Source organism: Miscanthus floridulus, chromosome 16 (genome assembly GCF_019320115.1).
Source record: "Miscanthus floridulus cultivar M001 chromosome 16, ASM1932011v1, whole genome shotgun sequence".
NCBI lineage: Eukaryota > Viridiplantae > Streptophyta > Magnoliopsida > Poales > Poaceae > Miscanthus > Miscanthus floridulus.
This window is the reverse complement of record NC_089595.1, coordinates 46,183,838-46,207,473: the sequence shown is the minus strand read 5'-3', so window position 1 is coordinate 46,207,473 and position 23,636 is coordinate 46,183,838. Positions and strand designations below refer to the sequence as shown.

Below are 23,636 nucleotides of genomic sequence, written 5' to 3'. Positions count from 1 at the left end.
TGTGTTATCCACAGAATTACCCGACAATGAGCTTGACCCCTTGCAAGCCTTTGCGAGAGGCTCCAACGAGGACTATTTCAAAGTGTGAACTTTCTGATATAGTGATACCTCAATAAAAACATCGAGTTTGCATTTGCTAATTAACTCATTTACATTTTCACATTTACTTATTGCATATATTTGGTGTGTCTGTGCGCCCGCGCATGCTTTACCTTCATAGTCTAGCTTGATAGGTTAACTGATATGATTTAAACCTATGCTACAAAATTCTGTGCTAGAGATAGGAACATTTAGAAAAAACCTAGTGCATATCTAAATAGAACTTGCATTGTATAGTTTTCTAAAAGTGGTTTTAGAGACCTTAGTTTTTAAATGACCTAATTCGCTCTCTATCGGGCGTCACGGCCCCTTTACTATAATTTGCATGTACATCAACAAGCGACAACTACCTGACTGTGATAATTTGACACCTCATCTTTATTCATGATTTCATTCCATTGTTTACCCATTTACACTGAAGGTGACATTTCTCATTATTTATGCTGAGAAAATAAATGGGAGTTATACATCAGTTCCATTTTTAGGCATAGGTTTCCCATGCAAGAAGTGTTGAAACAGTATGAGCGCCTGTCTCGGGCGGTGGAGAGGTGCCCCTCGGACAGTCACCAAGGTCAGTCCCTTGTACACTTGGCTCCATCCACCAACCTGTTCAAAGCGATCACACAAAGAACAACACAAGCACAGTTGTTAATCCGTCGGGTGATGTCTATCAAGTAAAGGATATATGATAGGCATATTGAATTTAGAAATGTGTCCATTGGTTTCATATATATCTATCATCAGGGAGGCACAGGTTGAGAGGGATGAAGCTCACCTCCTTGATGTCGTCATACCAAGGATACCAACTAGCGACAGTTGGAAGGTCCAAAGCATCAATGGAGTATCTTGTTGCTGTCAAGGGGACTACCGAGTCCGTGTCCCCACTGGAAATTAAACAAACCAAAAATCACTCATTCTACTATGGTGTTCTAGATAAGACGATCAGCCGAATCACATGATGGAAATATATAGGATTCAAGTCATAATTTGATGCCGATGTATTATGCCATCAACATCTCGTGTCTCGTCATCAGAATGGTCTACGAAGCGAAATAGAATTTTGATTCATGTGTAAATGAAATTCAAATGCAGTTTTATGTCACTTTCCGACGTCTCTAATTTCTCACTAAACGTGATGACATGTCGATAATGACGCTCTCAGTTCAGTTCGGTCAAAGGAAAATTTGGGTGTACTTGACTGAAATTTATTGTTTATGACTACAAGTTGGCACAAGTCACAGCTTAAGACAATCTGTAGTCGAGTTGTGGCCTGTTGCTATTCCACGTTTCTGCTCGAGAAAATGGCTATTGAGAAGGGGAGTACGTACCTTGTTGACCTGAAAGGCTGGAACATTTTGCATTTTTATTTATATTCTTTACACGCATGGACTTACTACAGTATACGTACCTTCTAAGAGACGTGTTTGGTTTGAGGAATATACAAAGGGAATGCGACGCGCCTCGACATCTACAGGTTTACGGACCCGGTGATCTCAAGAAGGACGCGATCCAGTGATCTGAGTATAGTTGTAGGTTTGCTTGTGTACGTGTGGTGTGAGTGTGGTGTGCGTGTGTAGGGTTTGGTATGTGTCTGTACATGAGCAGATACTACAGTTGTACCCAGATAAGAGGCACAAAAAAAAAATAAGCATCTTCTTCTCACTCCTCGTATTTTTTATTTGGTTTGTGAAATAGAATGGGTTAATTTATCATCACCTCATTTCTCACAAACTAATAATTAGTATATGCATGAAGAATGTATTAGTTCCACAAAATTCATTGGATGAACTCATGATGCATGGAGTGACTCCACAAACCGAACACACTGTAAGATAATCATTTGGTCAAAGCGCGCTGCACGTGAGTCGCGAGGTGAACATCAATCAATGGCTGCTTTGCGTCTCTCGTTCTCTTGCGCAGAAGCTTCGATAAGGAACATGAGCAGCCTAATCTTATCGAAGACTATAGGATATATCAATAGTCAGGCCGGAGAATATGCATATAGGAAACAAACTCTTTTACGTCGTGAACTAATGTTTATGGTATTGGCCACATATCAGTAGTTATCAGCGGTATCAGTGGATATGAATTAAACATCGATTCTTACAAATTTGAAAATGGTTCCAATATTAAAGTAGAATTCTAAATAATCACTAAATCTGAATAAATCAATTTCTAGAGTTGTCTTAAATTAGACTTTTTAAGTTTAAGCGAATTTATAGAAAAGAGAGCCAAGATTTAGACACAAAATTAATATCGTTAGATACACCATAAATAAACTATATTTTTATAAAGTGTGCTTATTTGGTGTCACGTACTTTTTTCTATAAATTTGGTTGAACTTAAAAAAGTTCGACTTAAGACAACTCCAGAAATTGATTTATTGAAAAATAGAGGGAGTAAAAAATAAAATTATTGGCACATACACTTTCTTTAACTGGTCCTAAATATTTGCAAGCGGTGATAAAACTTTGAAGCCGATCGATCGAATTATGTGCTGCTTGTGTGTTATTCTGACTTGTTATTAGAAACTAACCACTCAGGGCAGTCCCAATGGTGCATCGATGATGGTTTCTATCCTCATTAAATCACTTGCCACGTAGGCAAAATGCTGACATGGCAACGTAATTAATGAAGAAAGAGAGCAAAAATCATAGAAATGGTTTCTTCATGAAGAAACCAGGTCTACTCTTGACCCAATGCACCAAGAAACCATGAAATCGCCATTGGGGAGAAACCACCAGTTTCTAGAGAGCTCGTGTCGCACTCCCATTGGAGCAAAAGATAGAGTTGGGAGAGAGAAAGAGAAAATAGTTATTACTCATAGAAACCATGGATTGGAAAGCAGTACTTTTTTGGTGCGATATCCTATGTTATAGAAACTACTAGTTTCTTTCATTGGGACTGCTCTCAAAGCTGTATGTGGACTAGAACTCTCTAGAAGGGAATTAATAACCTTTATTTATTCAGTGTGCGATGAAATGAAACCTATAATGATAATAATACGATATAGTGTGATCCACAAAAAGAAAATTAACAAAAAAGAAGCACATGATATATATAAAAAATATATATCTAATACCTAATGATAAGGAAATAAATCAGGGTTGAAGGAACAGACCTGAAGATAAGTTCCTTGTAGATATGAAGCATAGACTTTGGTGAATCTCCCCAGTTGTTGTTGATGGTGTCACTGCAGTCATTAAGCAACACATGCATGCATATAAGCACAAACCAGCACAAGAACAAACTTGCCAAACTCGATCCCATTTACAATTTGCATCGGATAGATTGCAACTATACAGAATCGGTTTTTGTGCCAATCGAAAATTAACGCACTCAAAGCTATTGAACTTGCTAGTTTATGCCGGCCGGCTTACACCAGTTTATATGTGAAGCTTGTCGCATATATTCCTTATTCACGTGGTGATGATGCACGCACGCACCTGCAGATGGCCCATGTGTAGTTTATGCCGGTGACGTTGGCGTGCAGAGCCCGCTGCACCTCCGGCCGGTTGTAATATACCGTGGAGTGCCTTTCGGTGCACGGGTCATAAGACGATCCGCCCCTCATCCATTGCTGCATGCGTTCATCCTGTGTGTACGTACGTCGTGTACACGGCCCGACGACGGAGAAAACAAAAAACCGATCTGATCAGTAGAGACGACAACGACAAGGGAAAACAAATTAAAGGCCGGCCGGCGCCACAAAGGGAACGTCCAAACTTTGGCAGCATAACCCCCAACTTAACTTGTCCCAGGTCCAACCACGGGGCGTTTTAATTTGTTGGATTGCAAAAGCAGAGGAGTGTTCAGAGATGAGAAGGTATTGCAACGGCCCTTGAGCCTCCGGATCCTCCCCGGCGTGGACGACGACGACGACGACGATGTCTGGTTGCACGTGCGGGTGTAGATGCTGTAGGGGTCGTTGTCGCCCTGATCCGCCGTTGCTCTGTCGTAGGCAGCGTTGCACGGCAGCGACGCGTGCTCGCTGCTGCCGTGCAGCAACCGGTACGTGGCGTCAGAGATGAGCCCTTGGTTCCACCATGACTCGAACGTGGCCACTTGGTCGTGGTAGTCGTCCGTCATCGCGTTCCCGACCTAGCTCGAATCAAATCAATAATAACATTAATATATATAATGTGCCTTCACGTCGTCGATATGATTTGGAGTATGTAGAGGATGTCAATGCAGGGACGGGTTGGCCGATGATGCGTGCTAGTGATGTACCATGAAGCCTTTGAAGTTGATAATCGGTTTCTCCACGCCTTTGTTCTTCCGGTACACAATCTGGGACAGCTGCGGAACGTAGTGCCCTACATACGGATTTGAAGAATTCCCGATGATCGACGTGAATTACCCGTAGATTGCATTGGAGGAGAAGACTAGACTATATATAGATGGAAAAGCAGTTAGCTAGATTTTTGCCTGCGTAGCTCTCCCCAGCGATGTAGAAATCGCGGTACTTGTACTGCGGGAACCCTGAGTACATGGGAAAGTCCACGTCGTCGGGCTGCCCGGGCAGCCGGACGATGCGGTCTGCTTCATGCCCCCCTTGTTGGTCCGCCGTCGGCGGCCGGAGCTGTGCCCACGCCACTAGCACAGCCACGGCCACTAAGGCTACAGGGAAACGACCGGTCATGGTCCTGGCCCCGGTTCTTGGATTACAATGTGTCCCTTCGCCCACTTTGCTCATGAAGCACATACATACATACACAAAATATAAATAAATGTATTTCAATTCTTGCGATGCTTAGCTGGAAAATACTTGGTAGCTAGCTAAAGTGGCTATATATAAAGGATAGACGGAGTTGATAGATATCACTCTTTACTTTGGTCTGGACCGCACGCTTTCCTGATGTTACCTTCTTTTTCCCAAATTTCAGTTTGCTGGGCGAATTAATCGACAAGGAAAACCCTCAACATGATTGTGATGACGTTATCGGAATATATAGGGATCAAGATTGTGACATTATTTGAAAAAACAAACAAACACGATGGTCAGAGCAAGCTGCTAAAGTGAACAAAATAAAACACTTGTCTGCTTCAATTTGGTTGAAAGCTTTCCAGCAAGCATGATTGTCTACAATCCAATGCAAGGGTTTTTATAAGCTGTATTTGAACGGGTGAACCAGCCCATGCAGATCCTACGCTTTGTAAATGGGTTGCTGACGTTTCTTAATTCAGCCTTGGTTGCCCAACCAAACACGACTTGAGCTGCTGAGAAAACAAGCAAAAGCAAGCGTGGATTGGATGGACATCCGTCCGTCCGCCTTGCCAGGTCTCGGGTCCGGTCGTCAACGAGCCGCGGTTTCACACAAGCGCCGCCCGCCAACGCAACGCTGGATGCCATTGGAGCCTTGGAGGGAGGGGCTAATGCTCTGCCTGCTCTGGACCCCGAAACAATCGCCCTTGTTGAACGCATATGCATATGCACGCTCGACGACGACACGACACTGCCTTTCCTTCGGTGCTCACGACAACTTCGTAAGCTGTTATGAGTTGTTTTTATTTTACCAAATATTTATTTTCAAAACAGCTTCACAGGTGAAGCTATTTTTTTTCTCCTCTCACAAAAATATGAGTTAGAATAAAACTGAAAAAAGTAGCTTATCTCAGCTTTCTCCCTCATTTATCTCTCTTATCCATGTATGAAGCTGTTGGTGAAGATGTTTTACTAAACAGTTCTTCCAAAACAGTCCATCTTCACCTAGAAAGTTGCTCATGAAGTTGCTTAAAAAAAAACAGCTTTACTACTGAAGTTGAGCTATGCCAAACGGGGTCTAAACATACGTCCACCAGAAAGCCCCTCTATGCCGATACGATAGGATTCACGGCATGCGTGGAGTAACTTATATATAGGATCTTGATGAGCCTAAACTCATGAAGACCTAAACCATGTTTAGCACTTAGTTGCAACCTAAGCCATTGGAGATACAGGTAGCCAACATGTGTCCACGATGAGTGATCACAGACGCGTTTTGCACACATGCGTCTTTATGAACCTCATCGGAGACGTAAGATGTGCTTGGTTTACGACTAAAATTTGCCATGCAAAAGATTTGGCAAACAAAAGTTGGATAAAAATTCTACCATAGATTTGACAAGCCAAATGTGAGAGGTTGATAAGTTTTTTTTTTTTGTAGTAAACCCAATAATAATCAAAATCATGGCGTGGCATATTTTGAAAGCCAACCAAGCTGGGCTAGCTAGAGAGTTTGCCTTATATAAGATAACAACATGGGTTTAAAGTACACGATAATCTTGATTTAACATGCAAATACATTACACATACGGATTTGCAAATATATTACACATTCAGATTTGCATACACTAGATTCAGGTGTCTATCACATACACACATATCTTTAGATGTCTATCGCGCACACACATGCTGACATGCATGCATAACTCAGTGAGTGTACAATCTGGAGAAACAAAGCATATAAATACAATCATCTCTTTTTACTAACTACTCCCTCTGTTCCAAATTATAAGTTATTCTGGCTTTTAGACGTACATAAATTTTGCTATCCATCTAAATATGCACTTTGTCTAGATACATAATTTTTGTGTTGTATTCAAAAAGCTAGAACGATTTATAATTTGGAATTGCGGTAGTAGTAAATCATGTCTATTTTCTTCACCCTTTTGACCTTCTGCTATCCAGATTAAATGATGCAAAATTAAAACACTGAGAGCTCAACAGAAGAATAAAAGAAGTATTCTTTTTTCAGATAAGAATTACGCTCACCTGTGAACCTCACGATCACCTCTTCTCGTGGTCTTGTATATTCAGGATCAAATACAGCATAGAACACTTCATATCAGGCATTAGAGCTGGGAGCAAAGCAGCAACCTGTGGTAAGAAAAGAACAAAGGATCAATTAGTGAAGCGCAAATTTTAAAAACTGCAGGTGTCTTAGTAATTTTACCCAAGCAATTGTATCTAAAGATTCAATAGCAGGACGAGGAGTTGATGATGAAACCAGAAAACCATGTGAATAGCAATCAGCAAGGATGAAACCTGATAGTTGAAAAATTATAAAATCAGCAAGGGTGAAAAATAGATAACTGTATTACCATGAGCCAAACTGGTTTGCAACCAGTTAGCCAGATAGTGTTCGGATTTGTAAAATGCACAGGATATATAGAGACAGATCTAACAATAATGCAAAGACAAGGATAATATCAGTAGACTGAGAACTGGACAAAACATTAATCCCAAGTGCAACAAGATCACATGAAGCAGGATCAGACCATACCATTGTTAGGTGTTGCATGGCAGCATGAATCTTCCTGCAACTGGTCTGAATGCTAGGCAAGCTAAAAAGTGGCCACTATCATCGAGGTCATGTCAGGTATTCTAAAAGCAAATAAATAAGCTAGTTACAGGATGACTCAAATGAAGAATGCATCAGCGCCATTACAAGGGTATGGTTATAGGGTCCGAAAGAAAAGAGACAAAATGATCCTGTCATTAGGTATATCTTGCACATGTTAACCACAACAATATGATATCCAAAAAGCATGATTTTTGAGGCGTGTGGCGAGGTGCGGTGCCCTACCCCCCTCATAACGCCAGTTATCAAGTAAGCATCAAGATGACTCCTTTTGAGGGCTTGTACGGTCGTAAATGTAGAACTCCTTTGAATTGGGTTGAGTCCGAAGAAAGAAGATACTATGGCATTGATTTTGTCATAGAAGCTGAAGAATAAGTACGTATTATCCAACAGCATATGAAAGCCGCTCAGTTTAGGCAAAAGAGCTATGCCGACAAGAGAAGAAGGCCTATCAAATTTGAGGTAGATGACTACGTATACCTAAAGGTATCACCCATGAAGAAGGTGCAACGGTTTGGTGTGAAAAGAAAACTAGCACCTAGGTATGTAGGCCCATACAAAATCATCAAGCGAAGTGGAAGAGTAGCTTACAAGCTCCAGTTACCTCCAGAGATGCAAGCCATATTCAATGTCTATCATGTTTCCCAACTTAAGAAGTGCATTCGCGTACCTAATGAAGCTATTGAACCCACCAGTATTAAGCTCCAGTCGGATTTGACTTATGAAGAAAAATCCATCCAAGTGTTGGAAGAAATGGAAAGAGTGACCCGGAGCAAGGTCATCAAGTTCTACAAAGTGGTGTGGAATAACCACAGCTTAACAAGATGCCACGTGAGAACGGAAGGATTATTTACGTGAGGTTTATCCTGCCTATTATGAAAAATGGTAGGTCCTTCAAATCTCGGGACAAGATTTCTATAAGGGGAGGGGCTATAACACCCTAGTGTTAAGCATTGCATTTGGCACTTGCATTTCATGAGCACAAGCATCGTCCAAGCATTCATGAGCATGAGCATATGTAATTTCATCTTATTCTTTACATATTATCATATGTGATGTTGATTATATACATGCATATGCTTGTGATCATGTGTGACCAATGCAAGAGATAGTTGTGAGGTCACAAAAACACCTTAGACACATCTAGGATGGAAAATAGAACAATGTTTGTATTCATGACATGGGCCAAATTTTCTTCTAAGTCATAGTTTACTCAAAATTTTGTTTCTCATGATACTACTTTGACTAGAGTTGAACTATAGCATAGAGGGTTTGCATGGCAGTGCACCCTTAATAAAAGTTGTAGTTCTTGACATGGGTAACAAACTTTATTTAAGGGTTATGAGCTAATTCAGTGCCTAACATGGCCAAATAGAGCCCACAAGAATCAACAAAATGCTATTTTGAGACATTTTGCTAAGTCTAGAAGCTGTTTTCAGTTTCAATGCGACCTACTTTGGAGCTTTGCATTTTGAAAACCAGTGAGAATTTGGCAATGCTTCTTAAAACAAAGTTGTAGTACTCACATAGCTCTACAACTTCTATTAATGATGTTTTTGCTAAATCACCACGGATTAGGAGTAATGATGGTGTGAAAACACACTGTCAGTCGGTCTGAAACCGGCCGATCAAGCAGCAGCAGTGGCTGACCGGCCACAGGCCATGGCCACTGTGTGGCGTGCACACACCGGGACTGGGCCGCATCGTGGCCGGGCACGCTCTAAAGAGGCCGTCGCGTGTCCCTACCATCACTCGCTCCCCTCATTCACTCACGCGCCCGTAGCAGCAAAGCCGAGCGCCGCTGTCACCATTACCGAGCTCCGCCACACTCACACGCCAACCACACCGCACCACCATCCGATCCATCTCGCCCATAGCTCCGCTTTGACATGCTCCACCTCACCGAGTCGCTAGCACCGCTGTTCGAGCCAAGGTAAAGCGACATTTCATGTCGCCGTCACCGCCATGGCCACGGTGCGCCGCCAAGCTCAAGCTCACCCATGACCAGCCACAACCCGTCCACCTCCAACCTCTCTCTCCATCATCTAGTCATCGTCGTAAGGTCTAGATGCTAAGGCCGAAGCCAATTTAACTGTTACCGCCGCCACCACACCAGAACACGTGACTGCGCCGTGTGCGTTCGCCATGGCCGCGCCCATGAGCTCGCCGCCGCCGACCTCACCGGCCACCTTTAGCTCCCTCTAGTGCCCATTACCATGTCGTCTACATCTTCCACATCATCCTCGAAGACAGAGACCTACCTATGGCTGCCATCTTGTCAGAACGGTGACCTCACCGCCGTGCGCTGTGCGCCGCCGTGCCGCCATGCACGTGGCCGGAGCACACCGCCGCTCCACCATGACCTAGACCTAACCCTAGAGCTCCGCTAGGACCTCCTAATGCTGTAGCCATGCTCGCCTGACCGTATAGCCACCGAAGACGACGAGCTCACCGTAGAGCACCTCTGCCATGCCGCCATTATCGCCGGCGAGGTAGCTCCGGTGATCCACCGGGCTAACCAAGGGTAACAGTTGATGCGCAAGAGTGTGGGGAACACAATGCCGGTGACCTCACCGTCGATGAGTTTGCCGCCGGTCAAGCCGCACCCCTGCTCTGTGTGTCAGTCACATGGGGTCACATTGACCACGGGCCCCTGCTGTCAGCCACAGTGGGTGTATAGACCGGGTGTATATAGTATATTTTGGATCTTTGAGTGATTTCCTTTATTTGTTTTCACAGATTTTGTAGCAAACATGCAAAAATCCATATCTTGTGCTAGGAGTGTCCAAATGGGGTGATCCAAATTTTGCTGGATTCATCATGAAGTGTACTATTTGATAAAAATATGAAACCTACTGTTTGGAGTATTTTTCTAGAGGAATTAAATTAAGCTAGTAAAGTGCTTTTAAATTTGTTTCTATCTTGTAAAATGCATAACTTGAGCTAGGAAAGTGCTAAAATTATGATTCCAATTTTGTGGGTCTTGTGTTGGCATGCTCTAGCCAGGAAAAATACTAAACCTATAGTACGCATACTTGGAATATGGTATTTCTATTTCACCTTAATTAAATGCTAGTTTCTGGTGAAATTAATTGGGGTAAAACTACATAACTTATGATCATGCAAATTTCTACACAGTGTTCTTATGCTAGGACGAAAGTAAGGAAAATATGAAATCTATTGTTTGACACTTTTGACTAGGCTAAACTATTTTTGCTAAAATAAGCTTATGCAACTTATCATATTTGTAGAGGTTGCTATATTAATCCAAATTGCATGAAATTTGTATAGTAGACTATTGGGGTAATATGTAACCTACTGTAATTTTCTCCGAATTTATTGATTGTTGGAAATAATTATCCTCTAAATCACCCTATTATATAAGGAAATTAATAAATGCACATAAGTAAATTATTGGGGTTTTACCTTGATGTTTTCTAGGGTGCTTGTGATGCACGTGGTCTGTTGGTATTGGTAGTTTTGCTCAAATTTAATTGGTTATAGGCAGCTAGTTAATTATTGCTCTATAATTCAACTAGATGGCTGCATATGTAGTTTTTATTGTGGTGACAAATTCATGATGATAATGATATTTTCTGTGAAACTTGTCAATAACAAAGTTCTAGATAACTTACTCATATAGCTTGTCCAAAAATTTCATGGTAATAGGCCTAATGGTTTGAAAATTATAGCTTTTAAAATCTGCTATCAGATTTGCTTGTCCTTTGGACAGATCTGAAAGATTGAATTGTTAGACCTGGATAGCTACTAAGTCATCTTAAGATGATTATAAGAAAGTTGTAGACAATTTTATAAGCTTTTCCAAAAGTCCAAGATCATATTATTTTGGATGTGTAAAACTCTAGTTATGGTCAAAACAAGCGGCTACTATTTTGTAATACAGAAATTGGTTAAATGGAGATTTGTTTCATTACTAGAGAGAAGATATGCACCTACTCAGAAAAAGAAAATTTATTTTTTTATCACTTTTAATACATTACTGTTAAGGACACTTATGAGTATGCATTTTATCATATCATATCATCTATGTCATTATCTATGCATCCATGATATCTTATTTCATGCTCATACATATAGGATCGCCCGAAGGAGTAACCCTACTGGAATTCAAAGAAGAGGCAGAGGAGAATCAGGAGACACCATAGCCAGCAGCTCCTGAAGCCGAGGAGCCAACTACTAAGGAACTTTCAGAGTGCCCTGACCACCGACCCACTTCTTTCCTGAAAGGCAAGCTCTGGAGCATTTTAAGCCTCCTATGTTTTACAAAATATCACTTGAGTCCTTTATATTTGATGCATTAGGTTGTAAGAATTGATTTGGAAACACTTGATGCATAGAACTACATTGTCTAGATATATATACCTTTAACCCTATATAGGTCCAGGATCGAATATATGCTTAGCAATGCTTAGACTCGCAGAAGTCAGGTGATTTCCTGTCACCTGCGAAATATAGGTGGATACCGGAGCACGGTTGGCTATATTTGTTATCGTGGAACAGAACCATGGGGTAATATAACTGGAGGTCGGGCAGAGTCTATGTGTAGGTTCACTCATATGATTCCGTCTGTGCCGATTAAGGACCACATCGTTGGAGGCCCTCTTGTCATTTTGAACGCATGCCTCTCACTTAGTTGGCTGAATAACTCGTTTCGACCATGAAGGCGAGTAGCTCAACTTAGGCTGGGCCTCATTCTGTTAGACTGCACATAGTGGAGGTAGTAAGGATGTGTGGGGAGCCAGTATGAGGCCAAGGGTAGGTTAGAGTCCTGATCGACCTGGCATCCGGTAGTGTCCCTGATTGTGCGGCGCTGATCAAACCCGCAAATTGGACCTGAGTTGTACCAAAGGTGACCTAAGGTGACCGTTGATCTGGTCTACCTAGATTTGTGTTTGGAATACTGCCCAGCTGGTTGCAATCGATTTGAATCGTCGTATCTTCCGGATAGTGAGAAACTTGACGGAGCCCCTTCATCGTAGAAATTGGATTATGGAATATGATGGTTCTGATGAATATGAAAATCTTACATCGGCTGTGGTTACTATTGTTATGCTACTAAATGATATACCACATGTTTGGCACAGGTTAGTTACTAATCTAGAGATGAATAGCTATAATTAACTTGATGACCGAATTATAAAATATATAGCTGAATTAGTGGCTTTTTATGCAAAATGTTGTCAAGCTAGCTCCACTTATAAAGCCTTGCTTGATCCTTGGAGTCATCTTATTTTTGATTTATGATGGGTAAGTCTAACTGAGTACCTTCTTGTACTCAGGGTTTATTTCCCACTTGTTGCAGATAACACAGTCTTTCATGGCTATTGTAAGAATTGCTTCTGTCCCGCTGTGGACAAGGAGTAGTCCCCAGGCAAGGTGCTTCTACTTATATATCTTATCTGTGATGCTTTAGTGGGTGGTGATCATGGACTGGCTTGTATTAAACAATGGTGTGAGATGTTGGTTTTAAAACTACTTTGCGTCTGTTATTATTACTTTATTTGGAACTTGGGTTGTGTCGACGCGAAAATGGGCCATGTCGGCACACGAGCAAGCTGGAAGGGTCTACTCGATGGAGCTGGAGATCCGCCTGGCTTCAACATAGGGATAATCGATCCTGCGTATTCCTCCCAAGATGTGCCAGTCAATTTGACCCTGCAATTGACAAGGAGAGAAAGTTTATCAGTAATTTAAGGTGGAACGTGCCGGTCTATGCCCAACAGTTCCAAGTGTGCTACTTCGGGAGCAGCCATATGGGAAGAATGACTAAATAGCCGATCCACACAGAATTCGACTGTTACGGACTATAAAGCTCATGAGTAGCAATTAATATCATACTGATAGGTATAGTACTCGTAGATGTAAATAAGATCATCAGCTAGACAAATATTATTAGTATAAAGCAATGAGCCGATGAATCTAACGATAAAGGATATAGCATGCGAATAAATCGACTATCTGATATGAATGGTCCTACAAACGCTATGAATCTAATCTGTTACCACCAACAGTGAGGTTTGATCGGATCGATGACAGCTATGATGATAGTAACAAACTAGAACCAAAGAATCCATAAAAAACATCTGTACTTCGACATGCTTTTCGAAAGACATGTTATTCATGAAGGCTCGGATGAATCGACTAAAATAGCCGATTCAGGTGAAGAGAAGTACAACGTGTGAGCAATCAACTATTTTACATGAATAAACCTATGGACTCCTCAGACTCAACCTGCTATCTCTAACAGTGGGGTTCAATCGGATTGATGCAGCCATGAAAAAAACAACGAATCAAACCCTTAAAGTACACAGATCTATTCACGCTTAACAGAATCATGGACGCACACTATAGGCGTTAACGCACAGGCGACCGGCTATTTAGCTAATGCAGGCATAGCAAACAGCTAAGGTCACGCCTAATCGGGAACAAATCTACTAACTAGCATCCTCTAATCTACAGTGCCATTAGTGGGGATCGACCTGATCGTTACAACCATAATGGTAAACTATAAACTAGATTTAACTAGCCAGCAAACCTCTTCAAGATTATTCATGCCTTAGCCGCGTACTACGCGCGATCAAGATCGAAGTAAAAATAGCCGATGAAACATAAATCGTCGCTCAAGGTAAACAATATTGTGTTGTAACAAAACGAACGACGGACCCAAAGGATATGAGGCTGATCTAAATTGATCTCAACCGGGTAGATTGATGTTGCTGCAAACTAATGACAATGAAAACATCAGCAAGATTGGTAACTTAATGAATCTACCAAAGATTGCCACTCTTAGGTAGAGCCGATAACTTGACCTTAATCTAATTCGAGCAGTGGAGGTCAACTGGATCGATGTAGCTATACTTGAACTAGATAAGAGTCGATAACTAGCTTATACCAGAGTCGCAGTGGAGGTTGACCGGATCGATGCAGCCGTACAAACAGAGATAGAAGCCATGACGGTACTTACAGACAAGCCAGAGGTCGGCCGGACCGATGCAGCCATGCTCGTTGAAGAACTCATCAAGATCTACTCTACTCCTACTCCTAAGGGTTGGCCGGAGCCAAAAAAGTAAATGACTTGTATTTGATTGATTGTGTGTCCTATACAGTAGCCAGGGTCCAATATTTATACCCGGAGCTTAAACATGAATCCTACTTAAGCATGACTCATTACAATCTTTGGCATAAGTGAAAACATTCCTAATTTAAGATAACTTGGACCCTAATCTTTCCCTTATTGTAGAGTCCAACATGTTTTTCCTAACGCCAACCGTAGCTTTCATCGTTATCTGCTGGCGCTATCTAAAGAGAGCCGATTCAAGTGATGCATTTGAATCAGCTGATACCGACCTTTATGCAATCGATTCCTTGATGACACGATCTTGGGAGCTTTCGAGTTCCTGCAATCCTTCTTCCCAAATTTTGGTGTAAACACATGCCCCCCAATTTTGGGATAAAAGTAATTTTATTCCAAAATTATCTTGCATGTACCCCCGATAGGTCCGTAGTCACGGGTAGAGAATCTTGATCTAGGGTCTACTGTCTGTCACTATTTTTGCCAGCCTTTGAGCCCATGCTTCAAAACTTTACTAGAGCACCACTGCTTCATGGGTGCTTAAATCCATCTTTCCATGCCGACTATAAAATGTCTATTCGACTCTGGCGAGAGCAATTCAATAGCTTAGTTATGTTTCTCTTCTGCCTGCTTCCTTGAGTGCCTCTGGCTCTGCCGGACCCTCCATGGTCTAATTCCTTTCTATGAGGATCTTGAGTGGTCAGAAGAATTCTTATGCATAGGGTGATTGTGTCGCTCATGTTAGCTCCTTTTCGAGCAAGAGGATCAGCTACTGCGATCAGAAGAATTCTTGTGATATCACCCGAGTCTTCTCTCCATGATCGTAGAGCTATTCTAGTATTTGCAAGGACTAAAATGTGTGGACACCTTCCCCTTGTTCGCTCCATCAAATGCCTGTCGGGAAAACCACATAATTCTTTCCCACAGTTTCCCAGCCAACGAGAAATAGGCATCTTTTAGTAGGCGGCTTTCTTTCCCATTGTTTCCCAGTCACCAAGAAATCAGTTGGGCATCTGTTAAGCAGGCGGCCTTTCCCCTTCTCTTGATGCAATTTTATCAATGGGTCAATGTGACTCGATTCATGATGACCTTCGACCTTGTGGGGATCCGGACTCCCTTGAATCCAAAGAAGCCTTGGTGGGTTGATCGCTGGTCAATGTAAATCTTTTGTAACCATCCCATGATATTTTATGATTATGGGAAGCAATAAGTCTGAATCTGTTATCTCTTCATGATCCGTCCCCTGAATTTCCGGAGTGTTGATCCGTTTCCATATCTGACTTCAATTCCATAACCCCAACGATGTCTATCCTCTCACCTTCCCGGGCTATATATACGGGCCACGGCTATGGACCGAAAAATAACATGCTTCTTCCCAAACCTTTCATGTCTTTGGTGCGATTTCTGCTTTCCCATAGGTTTGAGATCATGGAGAACATCAAGAGGTCTGCTGAGGAGGCCCTCAATGGATCTACGTCATCATGCCAGCGCCTTCATCATCAGGAGGGTGCAACTCAGGATGCCCCCTCTGTTTCAGAGCATAGGGACGACTCTGCTCAGCCTTCGGGGTCATCCTTGTCAATAGCTCACCACCAGCTCCCCTGCTATCTAAGGAGACGGATCGACAATGATGATCTACTCGCCTCCATCGATCGGGCTAGCCAGAATCTTGCCGACTACCTCTCCCTCGTAGAATCGGCTCTGGCCATGGTTCGATGCTGATCGCCTTTCGACGTCGACCCGGTGGAGGATAGGTTGGCCAAGGCTAAGGCAAGAATCATGGGTGAGATGCCTACCACAACTTTCTGTCTTTTCTTAATTTTGTCTTCAAGATCTTGATCATCCCTCCCTTGAATCTTTTAGATCTATCGGCTCAGCTGGTAAGCCTCCGATTAGCTGCGGAGTATGCGGCATGATTCGTCAATGCCAGAGGCACCGTTCTGGTGGTTTGCTTGCATGACATCCCAAACCATGTTAGGGAGGTCGCTCTGCATGGCGTTCATCATGGTGCTGCCATGGCGTTGGCTGCTGTGCAAGCCCGTTCTGGCCACGAGCTTCGACTTCTTCACCATGGTTTTCTAGCCACGACACACCCTAGGGATCATGAGCGCCTGGTCAAGGATTTCTTCGATGCTGCCAACTCTATAGCCCTTACTTCCCAGGGTGATGATATTGTAAACAAAGTGTTTTCTAGCCTGTAGCTTGTAATAGGTGACATTAGCAAACAATTTCTTCGTCTTAAGTGATTTCTCTTTTGCTTCATGTTCCATGCATCAATTTATCCGTGTTTGCTTTGCTCTTATAGGCGATACATATTGTACCAGCTTTTCCCCCTTCGGGTTCATTTTTTGAACTAGAGGCGACACCCTTCTAGTATAGGCTATTAGAACCGATGATCGAACCAATCGGTTGTCAAGTATTAATTTAAACACTTGGATAGTATTTCTTTAGATATTTTCCGTTGATTGCTCTACCAAACTCTTCTTCTCCTCCTAGTGTTTCTAGAATATAAGCATTGCTAGGCACATAATGTTTAATCCGATAAGGTCCTTCCCAATTAGGTGACCTGTCATAGAACCGACCAATTTATAAGAGCACAAGTACAAAAACAATCGCCGAAACGATCAAATTCTCGCACTTGAGCCCATATAAACCCGGTAGTCAACTGAAATGACGAAGGATTTCAAACCAACTTGCATACAACCAAGATCATAGTAATTCAACATAACACATCACACGTTACAACATTTCATAGATGGTTTGCAAATAGGTTACAACACCTCAGAGTCATCGTTATTACAAAACAAGTCTTGTAAAGTAGCGAAAGCAAATAGTTTAACTTACACACCCGAGTTCAAATACAAGTGCCAATTTGTTGATCACAACCAACAAAAGCATTCGGATAAGATAAACAGAGATCATGCCCATGATCTAGTCTTCGTCACCCACCGGGTGGAGACAATACTTACAGAAACCCTGATATAGAAGGTCATCTGTAACAAGAGGGAATAAACCCTGAGTACCGGAATGTACTCAGCTAGACTTACCCGTCGGAAACCAAAACAAAAGACACCAAGGATCATGCATAGCTTAATTTAGTGGATCTAGCTGACACTTTCTTTTTGCAAAAAAGCATAAGTAATAATGATCAACTCTTAACCTGAACTAGCAGTGACTTTTAGCCATTAACCTGTCCTCTATATTAGCACCTGTACTATGCAATCATTTGATTAAGATGCAAACATTAATAACCATAGCAGGTATAAATCGTGGCAACATTATCATCATCATCATCCATTTAACCATATCATTAAATTAATTGAATCTACATTGCCGCTGCTCAGTCAAGTTCTCACTATCCGGGAGAGACGGCGATTCGAATCGATTCCTATCCAGCTGGAGGGTTATTCCTAAACACAAACCCTACTTCCCCCGTCAGGGTCACAATCAAGTCACCTCTGGCACAATTCAGGAGTCGCGAGTCCGAACAGATCAGCATTCTCAGAGAACCACTCTGCCATGGTTGCTCGGGACTCTAACCCACCTTGGACTTATGCCAATGGCTCTCCGCACATCCTTACTACCTCTAGAATGCATGCCACTGCTCGCGTTCTTGGCCTGAGTCGAGCTACTAGGCTTTGCGGTCGGAACGAGTTATCCGGCTAGCTAAGTGTTAGGCTGCATTCAACATGACATGAGGACGTACAACGTATCGGTCCTTAAACGACACAGACATAGTCACTATGTCCAAACCTACACAAGACTCCGCCCGGTCTTAATTGATTATTAACATGGTTCTTTTCCACGATAGCAAATATAGCCAACCATGATCCACCTCATCCTAAAGCTCGCCGGTGACAGGAAATCACCTGACTTCTACCGCACTAAGCATGGCTAAGCATTTAATCCGTTCCTAAACTTAATTAGGATTCAAGTGTGATATCTGGACAAGGATAGATATATAATGCAACAATTGGTTCCAACCAATTCCTATACTTAATGCATCATCAACGAATAAAAGATACTCAAGATATTTGTAAAACATGGGAGACTTAATATGCTCCGGGGCTTGCCTTTCAGGAAAGAGGAAGGACGGTGGTTAGGGCACTCGGGCAACTCCTCCTCGGCGGCTACTTCGTCGATTGCCTACACCTCGGGCTCCTCCTCCTGGCTCGCTCCCTCGAACTCTAGAAGCGTCACTCCCTCTGGCACACCTATTACATGTATGTGCAAGATAAATATCATGGATGCACATGAACGAAGTTAGAAATGCTCGGGGAATGCACATGCTTACTGCAGTCCACATTTTCCGACTTAAGCTCTATTCAAATCACTTTAACTTACCAAGTTTATACAATCTAATGTACAATTGCTCATCTTCAGTTAAGGACCTAGCACCTGCACCTAAGCATGTTCTCAAGTTAGGCTAGCACCTGAACAATCAATAAGAACATCGCAACTGAGCACACACACAATCATTCGTATTTCAGCAAAACAGGAACTTATATAGTGGTACAGTAAACTAATCATAACCGGAGATCTACAAATCAAAATGACAGGCAACAAGATAATTTGGAAAACTTATGAAATTTCCTACAATTCATTTTCAGACCTCCTGGCATGATTCCAACCTTTACCAGGTCGAATTTACAGAACCACATAATCAGGTCCAACAAGACAGAGAGCAAGCAAAACTGTGATCTAACTTTGAACGACTGTAGCTCCTAAGCTACTGGTCCAAATGCCACCAAATTTTGGCAGGAGCTAGATACATAAGTTATCTACAACTTTTGTATTCACCACATTCCCAACAAACCAAAATATCATGGGGAACTTTGTAAAGTCCCGAGAACTGTCCAGAAAGACATAATGCAAGGAAATATTTATCAACTTATGTTGCAAACAAATAATTGGACAAAACCAACTTTACTCACTTATCATGCATATCGCAAGAACACCAGAAAGTAAGTGTTCACTCCCAATTCATTTCTTTTAATACCTTTCTCAATTTATTTAATTAATTAAGAGGAATGATAAACATATATGAAAACTACACCATTTAATCTACAAAAATTACAGTAGGTACTACATGCTCCAAGTAGACTACTATAAAAATTTCACATCATTTGAGAAAGTATAACATCCTACACAAAAATGACAAGGCATAATGGCTTAAAATGACATAATTACGAAACCCTAGTGAAAAGTGTCAAGCAATAGATTTTATATTTTTCCTAGCATCCTTAAGGTACTAGGACATTGTCCAATAAATTTCATGGTCATTGGATTCATAGATAAATTACTAAAATTCACCCAAGGATCATTCAATGACAAAAGGAAAATCTATAACTCAAAAACCATACATGCAATGACTCTCAAATTTGTACCAGAGCTTCTACTCATCAAGAAGAGCTCACCAACAAAATTTCATAATTTTTGGAGCACAGGAACTCAAGATATAATATAAACAAGTTTGCATGCATTTAAAAACACATTTCAAGTTTCAATTTAATTCATCCAAAACTTCCACTACAAGTGTTCATGTTATATTTTTCCTAATTACTACACTTCACTATGATCCTAACAAAATTGGAACCACCCAATTTGGATTTATAAAACTAGAGATACAATTTTTACAAAACAGCAATCAAATCTAGAATAAATGAGCTAGCTTTTGAATACACAGTCACTGTCAGGCGGGGTCCACTTGTCAGCTGGGCCCGCATGGCAGTGAGACGAAAGCAGAGTACGGCGGTTTGCTCGATGGGGACCGGTGGAGCTCGCCGACGGTGGCATTTCCGGCGACAAGGATGGCACCAGCATGACCGTCTCGACCTCCCAAACCTATCAAGCTACATGGATGGACCTATTGCTGACGATCAAGACGACAACGACGGCCATGGCGGTGCGGTGGTTCGGCTCGATGGCGTGATGCCGGAGCTAGCCAAGATAGTTCAATCTACCGATGCATAGAGCTCCTACATGCTACTGCGAAGCTAACGCACAAGCTTTCATGGTGAAAGACGGACGGAGGTGACCCGACCACGACGACGGGGCACGGCGGTGATACTCCGGCGAGGCTGTGCGCGGCGAAACGGCTTACCAAGCGTGGCTAGTGAGCAATTGTGGATGCGGCGCGATGGTGGGGTCATGGATTAGCTAACATGGTGGCACTTGGGCAATGAGGCACGAGCTTGCACCGTCAATGGCGATGGCGGAGCCGGTGCGCTGCTGCTGCGGTTGCTACGGTGAGCGTAGGAGGCGAAGGAGAAGCAAAAATGGAAATGTGGCGCTGGGAGGCTCTTGGTCACGTGCTGGGGCTTCTTCTGGCGCGCGGCAGCCCGACATGGCCTACGTGGTCAGAGCGCCTGCGACACGCGACCTTCAAACTCTGAATCGGCCGGGACACTGTAGCAGCCATTCAGTTACGCCATCGACGTCTCACAGTGCATTTTCAACGTGTTGAAACTACCAAGTCGTTGATCATTAGCGAAAACCGTCAAGATAAAAGTTGTAGCCCTATGTACCAGCTACAACTTCTATTAAAATACCAAGACCTAATTCTTCAAGAATCATGAGTAAACTCATTGCCAAGTTGAGCAAATAAAACTGAAATGGGCTTTGTGACTTAGAAATTTTTCAGAGCCTTCAAATGGACCTCAAAACTGACTTGTGGGCCTTATTTGAGCATGTTCTGCACATTTTCCTGACTTGGCTCCTAAACAAAGTTTGTTCCTCATAAAATTTGCTACAACTTTTATTTAGGTTACTCAGACAGGCAAACACTCTAAGCTATACTTTTTAAATAGTCAAACCAAGGAGCTCTAGAGGTCCACACTAGTCAAACCCTGACTTGGAAACTTAATTAGGAAAAATGATCAACATGAACATTATTCCTAATGACATTCTAAGTATAACTAAGTTGCTTAAGAGGATAATTAGCCACACCACACATTGGTCACACCAAAATCAAGCCTCACATGCATTGAAACAAGGAAGAATAAGTGACTTTGTTACTTCTGTTTCAAAACCATGTTTCATGTGTTTCATGAGTTTGTAGCATTGTACTAGCTAACCATGTTTCACTAAAGTGAGTTGCACATGTTGCACTTGAGTGTTACACACTATTCATTTCCTAAAACCATCACACATAGAATGTAACAATATGTTGCAATGTTTCAAAAGCATGTTTCATAGAATTCTAAACTCATGACTAGATGAATGATGCTCATGTTTATGAAATGCAAGTGCAAATATGGAAGCCAAACACTTGAGGTGTTACAACCATCCCCCCTTATAAAAATCTCGTCCCGAGATTTGACAAGCGTACCATTGTTTATGGAATTCCTTATAACCGTCCCTCAAATAATCTTCTCTTTCCCACATTGCATCGCGTTCACTACCCTGATTACTCCACATGACCTTGTAAAACTTGACCACCCGACTCCGAGTCACTCGCTCCCAAGTGTCAATTACTCGGACCGGTTTTTCTTCAAAAGTGAAATCAGATTTGAACTCGATATCCCCAAGTGGAACTCTCTCTTTAGGGACGCGAATGCATTTCTTCAACTATGATACGTGAAAGACATTGAAGATAGCACTCATCTCAGGAGGTAATTGGATCTTGTATGCTACCTTACCACTTTGTCCAATGATTTCAAACGGACCGACATATCCCATCGCAAGCTTTCGCTTCACACCAAAGCGTTGGACACTCTTCATGGGTGAGACTTTCAGATAAACAAAGTCTCCAACTTTGAACTCAATAGGTTTTCTATGACGATCAGCATAACTTTTCTGCCTAGCTTGAGCTACGGCCATATGGGTTTGGATAGTACAGACTTGTTCTTCAGCTTCTTGAACAAAATGAATTCCATAATATCTCCTTTCACCGGCTTCAACCCAATTCATCGGGGTTCTACACTTCAGGCCGTACAAAGCTTCTAACGGTGCCATCTTGATACTCTCTTGATAACTATTATTGTAAGAGAATTCAGCTAGGGGCAACCATTTTTCCCAAGAACCCTTAGCCGAGATGACACATGCCCGCAACATATCTTCTAAGATTTGATTCACTCGCTCAGTTTGCCCATTAGTTTGGGGATGATAGGCAGATCTTCTTACTAACTTAGTTCCCAACAATCTGTGTAAGTGCTCCCAAAAGCGAGCAGTGAACTATGGTCCTCTATCAGAGACAATAGTGCGAGGTATCCCATGAAGTTGGACTATCTGATTAAAGTACAACTCTGCATAGTCAGTTGGACGGAAATCTATGCGGACAGGAATGAAGTGTGTAGACTTGGTCAGACTGTCTACAATTACCCAAATGGAGTTAAAATTCCTTTGAGTAGTAGGGAGTTCAACAATAAAATCCATACTTATCTCCTCCCATTTCCAACCTGGAATAGAGAGTGGCTGAAGCAATCCAGCCTTCATGCGTACAACTTTAACTCAACAACAAGTGTCACACCTAGCCACATAAGCGGCTATCTCTTTCTTCATCTTGGTCCACCAAAAGCGAGGCTTCAAATCATGATACATTTTACTACTACCAGGATGAATAGATAATTTCGAGGAATGTGCTTCAGATATGATTTGATTTCTAAGATCTCTATCCTTTGGGACCACTAACCTATCCTTGAACCATAGCACGTCATTCTCATCTACCCAAAAATGCTTGGTTTCTTGCTCTTTCATCTTGTGCTTGATGTGGAACACACCTAGATCTATCTTCTGTAGCTCAATAATTTGACTCTGTAGAGTACAACTGATAGTGATGTTGTGAAGGACTACATGATGTAGGAGTTTTGACAAATGGAAGTCACTTTCAATCAAAGAGTGGCAATGAGATTTCCTGCTTAAGGCATCCGCAATGGCGTTTGCCTTGCCAGGGTGATAGTGCACTTGGAGGTTATAATCCTTGATCAACTCGAGCCATCTTCTCTGACACATATTCAACTCCGGTTGAGTGAAGATGTACTTAAGGCTTTTATGATCAGTGTAGATATTGCACACATTGTCGAGCAAATAATGTCTCCAGGCCTTCAAAGCATGAACAACTGCAGGGAGTTCTAAGTCATGCGTCGGATAGTTCACCTCAT

General features: G+C 42.2%; 1 protein-coding gene across 1 annotated transcript; it reads right to left on the bottom strand.

The window, feature by feature from the left end:
* Positions 1 to 480: 480 nt before the first annotated feature.
* LOC136510648 (serine carboxypeptidase II-1-like) lies at positions 481 to 4,741 on the bottom strand. Its single transcript, XM_066505030.1, has 7 exons — positions 4,528 to 4,741; positions 4,330 to 4,415; positions 3,932 to 4,200; positions 3,546 to 3,680; positions 3,221 to 3,292; positions 875 to 983; positions 481 to 705 (listed from the first exon to the last, which is right to left on the bottom strand). Exons 1-7 carry the CDS (start codon positions 4,739 to 4,741, stop codon positions 562 to 564), a joined length of 1,029 nt encoding a protein of 342 aa, XP_066361127.1. The 3' UTR covers positions 481 to 561.
* Positions 4,742 to 23,636: the final 18,895 nt, after the last annotated feature.

What these genes read in the sequence shown, in the direction of transcription:
- LOC136510648 (XM_066505030.1), bottom strand. Translation starts at nt 4,741, where the DNA reads ATGACCGGTCGTTTCCCTGTAGCCTTAGTGGCCGTGGCTGTGCTAGTG. An exon ending in CGGAGGCTCAAGGGCCGTTG is followed by an intron (nt 3,681 to 3,931) that starts CAATACCTTCTC and finishes TGAACGCATGCA; the next exon opens with GCAATGGATGAGGGGCGGAT. An exon ending in TACACATGGGCCATCTGCAG is followed by an intron (nt 3,293 to 3,545) that starts GTGCGTGCGTGC and finishes TAATGACTGCAG; the next exon opens with TGACACCATCAACAACAACT.